Source organism: Scleropages formosus, chromosome 6 (assembly GCF_900964775.1).
Source record: "Scleropages formosus chromosome 6, fSclFor1.1, whole genome shotgun sequence".
Taxonomy (NCBI): Eukaryota; Metazoa; Chordata; class Actinopteri; order Osteoglossiformes; family Osteoglossidae; genus Scleropages; species Scleropages formosus.
The window spans coordinates 33,578,418-33,582,730 of NC_041811.1; the positions used below are offsets into that span (position 1 = coordinate 33,578,418).

Consider the following 4,313-nt stretch of genomic DNA (forward strand, 5'->3'; position numbering starts at 1 on the left):
GCGGCTGAACCTCGAACGGCCCGTTTCCGCAGTTTCCACGCGCTCGCTTTTTGGCCTTATCGAGACGCGTGGCTTCGCGATATGTGTTTTAATCTTTTTGGAGCTTCTTTTAGAATTTTAATATGTTACAGATAAAGGGGAAGATTCCCATCTGGGGATTATTAGTCAGCTAATATAAACATTTATTTCAGGATGTTTCGCCAGTAGTGGAGGTGGCATCATCAGCTGATGATAATAACCCTGTATGTCCAGTCCTATATAGACACATATAAACATATATATGTTCATAAATATATACATATATAAAACCATGTATAACTTTGTATGAATTTGAATAAGATGGACCTTCTCAGCAGTGATCTGTAACCCAGCAGGGTGCGCTTGCTCTCTCTCTCTCTCTCTCACCCTCTCTCTCGCCTTTTCTCCCTCTCACTCTCCTCACTCACTCACTCACTCTCTCTTCCTGTCTCTCACTCCCTCTGTTCCTCCCTCCACTCAGTCATTTCACCACACACAACCTCTGCAGTCCAACATGGCCACCGACCACCAGACCCCTGCATCGAAACAGCAACAGCCGGCAGCCGGCGCCTTCAAGGTGAGAGTCACCTCTCTGGCAGCAACAGCAGCGCCATTCCCAGCGACTCAGGACCCTTCAGACATAGGGCCGGACCTCCTCTCTGCAGAGACCGGGTCTGGACGGCCACAGGACCGGCTCCACTTTATCGAATCCAGCGGAGTAACATTACAACGGCGGCCTTGATCCGCACTTTGTATCTTGCCTATGCTGATCCGTCCAGATCCATCCAGAATGTTCTTGCAGCAAATGTGACTCTCCATCCACCGGATCCATCATTGAACGAGTTGTCGTGTTAAGCCGGTCCAACAGCAAGTCCAGCTTTCGCCTCCACTTTGAGATCGCAGTCCATTTTATTGATTCCTTTCCAGTGTCTCCGTCCCTCTGTCCAAATGTTCTCCCAACTTCTGCTCCACAGCTGGTCATCTATGAGCAGGAGAACTTCCAGGGCCGTTGCCATGAACTGACCGGACCTTGCAACAACGTGCAGGAGGCAGGAGTGGAAAGAGTGGGCTCCATACTGGTGCACTCGGGACCGTGAGTTGTGGATGAATGGGCACCGGGTGGGCTGGCAGGGGGAGGGGGCACCAAAAATACAGAAGGCAAAAAGGAGACTGGAGCTGGACTTCCAACCTCATTTCCTCCGTGAACACACCCGTCGTACTGCTAGGATGCTGTTCAAAGGCCAGCTAGTAGTGTAGTTGGACCCCGAGGTGGTAGGTTCAAATCCCCCCTCCGGTTGTAGTACCCTCGAGTAAGGTACGCACCCTAAATTGCTCCAGTAAAATTACCCAGCTGCATAAACGGGTAAATAGTTTTAAGTAGCTCAACACCGTAAGGTGCTTTGGAGAAAAGCGTCACCTAAATGAATGAATGTTCACCGTGCTGCTCTCTGCCCCTCTGCCTTTGCTCCACACTCGCAGGTGGGTGGGATACGAGCAGGCGAGCTGCAAGGGCGAACAGTTTGTGTTTGAGAAGGGAGAGTACCCCCGCTGGGACTCCTGGACCAACAGCCGCCGCAGCGACAGCCTCATGGCCTTCCGCCCCATCAAAGTGGTAACACGGCCAGCTCATTTCTTTCCTTCCCTGCTCGGCCCTCAATCCGACATCCTGCCGGTCTCTCTGCTCTTCTCGCTGTTTGCCTGGGCTTCCGTCTAGACAGCTGTTAACCTTTCTACTCGCTGGCCGGCTAGTCTCTCTCCGTCGGTCTCTCTCCGCACGCTGACATCAAGCTGTTGGTCCGCTCTTCTGCGCCCTGCTTTTCTCCGCTCGTTCCGTCTCCCGTGACGTTCTCACGCGCGTCCGCTCTGCTCGCGTCTCCCAGGACAGCCAGGAGCACAAGATCGTCCTGTACGAGAGCCCAAGCTTTGCCGGGAAGAAGATTGAAATCGTAGACGATGACGTTCCCAGCTTCCATGCTCATGGGTACCAGGAGAAGGTCTCCTCCGTGCGGGTGCAAAGCGGCACGTGAGTCTCTCTCTGCGGCGCACGGACAGAACCGTCAGCGACACGCGCACGTTTACTCTCACTTAAACGAGCGACATGCATCACGCTGACTAATTCACAGACACGCAGACTGAAACTCTGTTTTGGTAACGATTTCCAAAATTCCATCTCTTCTCTTCTCGCTCACGAACTGGTGTCTTGCTCTCAGGTGGGTGGGCTACCAGTACCCCGGGTACCGCGGCTACCAGTACCTTTTCGAGAAGGGGGAGTACAAGGACAACGCTGAGTTCGGCGCCCAGCTCCCGCAGATCCAGTCCGTTCGGCGCATCCGCGACATGCAGTGGCATCAGAGGGGAGCATTTCATGTCACCAACTGAAACAGCAGCTCCGCACCCCGAGCCTAAAACCTTTACCTCTTTCTCCTGACGACCCCCGTCATTCATTCCCATCTGCAAACGCCCCCCCCTCTCACCACCCCCCCGGCTCTCAGCGGGGAGTTAACGCCCATTGTGCCAGTACCACTGAAAGGAAATGGCTAATAAATTGCTGTGCTTCCCAAACCGCGCCTGCTGGTGGTGCTCTGTCCCTCTGTGTCCTCACCCTCGTTTACTACAGCGTTCCAGTAAAGGAGCGTTAACTCGACTAGTTCAACGTAACTCACTCACCGGTGTGAATCTTTAAGACGTCACTAAGAAATCAGGATACCCTGTTAGCTTTGAAAGCGCTAAGACCCACAGATGGATCAGGATGGTATGCTATTAGAAGTAGTGTAGCGATTAGAGCTGTTGCCTTTTAAGCCAAAGGTTGTGGGTTCAAATCTCCCTTCCAGCTACTATACATGTGAGCAGGGACTTACTGTAACAACATCAATAAATAATTGTAGGTTAATTATGGCCCTATGCTGCCAGGCTAGGCTCTGGCTTGCCGCAACCCCACTCGGGATAAGCGGCTTCAGCCTGTGTGTGTTCTACCAGTGTATATAAGTAGTGTATCTAGCAGGGTAAGTCACCTTGGGGGAAAAGGTGTGGACTAATACCACTAAAAGCATCTGTTAATGAGTAAATGCGGTAATGCACATTAAAACGTGGTTCCTTGTGCTGCTATTTTAGCACTTACAATCCTGACTAGAGCCCCCAGCTCTTGGCTGTCCTACATGTGTCTTCCTGTGGACACTGGGCTCAGCTTGGGGACAGTATTCCTGGTCACATGACTGTCCACATGGTGACTGTGCTGGAAGACAAAAACCCATATAGATTCTATATATGTGTGTATATATACATATATAGAATATACTGTATAAATATATTCTACTGTACAGATCCATTCTATTGTATATTCTACTGTTCAGTCTTACCTGCACACACACATATGGACCCCCTGGGGTGGCATGGTGGCACAGCGAGTCGTGCTACTCTATTACAAAGCCTGGGTGGTGCGAGAAGACATGGCTTCCATCCCCACTTGGGCTGTGTGGAGTTTGCATGTTCTCTTTGTGGGTTTCCTCTGGGTGCTCTGGTTTCCTCCCACAGTCCAAAGACACGTTGTTCAGGTTCCCCCGCAGTGTGTGAGTGACAGAGAGAGAGTGTGTGTGTGTGTGTGTGTGTGTGTGTGTGTGTGTTCCACTGATGTGTGGATGAGTGACCCGGTGTAAGTAGTGTATCTAGCAGTGTAAGTCACCGCGGTGAATAAGGTGTGTGGGCTGATAACACTACATAGAGTTCATTGGAAGTTACTTTGGACAAAAGTCTCTGATAAGTAAATACATGCGTATACAGAGGCTACACATATTAGTGTGTGTAGGAGGGACCATCATTTAGCGAACTGGTGAAAGGTGTTCGTTGAGCGCTTGACCGCCGCTGAACACCGCAAACAACGTCGCGTGTCAACGTGGGCGCGCATTACGCGTTCACGTGGCTCGGCGCTGCCCGCTTTTTTTCTTTTAACGCGTATCGTGTATTATCAGATAAAGAGTGGTTTTTTTTTTTTAGTCTCCACGAAAGTGGCCTGGGGTTTAACCTTTTCACGGCTCCAAGGTACAGACTGTTTCATCTCATTCGGCGCCATTGATGTGCTCCCTCCCTCTCTCGGCCCAGTAGAGAATTATTAAAACAGTCGTTCACGGACAGCGGCACTGACTTCGACTTATGCTTTTTAAAAGTGGTTTTGAGACGTTAATAAACCGACGCTCGCGTAGTCGGGTGCGAGTACTTTTGGCGGCCCTCGCGCCTCGTGTGGTTGGTTGACCCCCCCCACCAGGGGTCGCTCCTCGCTGGCAAATTCGCGCCGCTCGCTA

At 51.3% G+C, this 4,313-nt stretch overlaps 1 protein-coding gene across 3 annotated transcripts; it reads left to right on the top strand.

The window, feature by feature from the left end:
• The first annotated feature begins 493 nt into the window (after window positions 1–493).
• On the top strand, window positions 494–2,565 carry crybb2 (crystallin, beta B2). 3 transcript variants are annotated; one of them, XM_018751141.1, is made up of 5 exons: window positions 494–595; window positions 993–1,111; window positions 1,498–1,630; window positions 1,899–2,041; window positions 2,229–2,565. In XM_018751141.1, exons 1-5 carry the CDS (start codon window positions 533–535, stop codon window positions 2,395–2,397), a joined length of 627 nt encoding a protein of 208 aa, XP_018606657.1. In that variant the 5' UTR covers window positions 494–532; the 3' UTR covers window positions 2,398–2,565. The 3 variants fall into 3 exon arrangements, with proteins under 3 accessions (XP_018606657.1, XP_018606666.1, XP_018606673.1); XM_018751150.1 differs by having other exon boundaries at window positions 494–586; XM_018751157.1 differs by having other exon boundaries at window positions 494–580.
• The last annotated feature ends 1,748 nt before the right edge of the window (window positions 2,566–4,313 follow it).

Excerpts from the sequence above, each read along its gene's own strand:
- crybb2 (XM_018751141.1), top strand. The coding sequence starts at position 533 with ATGGCCACCGACCACCAGACCCCTGCATCGAAACAGCAACAGCCGGCA. Across the intron at positions 1,112-1,497 it reads ATACTGGTGCACTCGGGACC|GTGGGTGGGATACGAGCAGG; the intron begins GTGAGTTGTGGA and ends CCACACTCGCAG. Across the intron at positions 1,631-1,898 it reads CCTTCCGCCCCATCAAAGTG|GACAGCCAGGAGCACAAGAT; the intron begins GTAACACGGCCA and ends CGCGTCTCCCAG.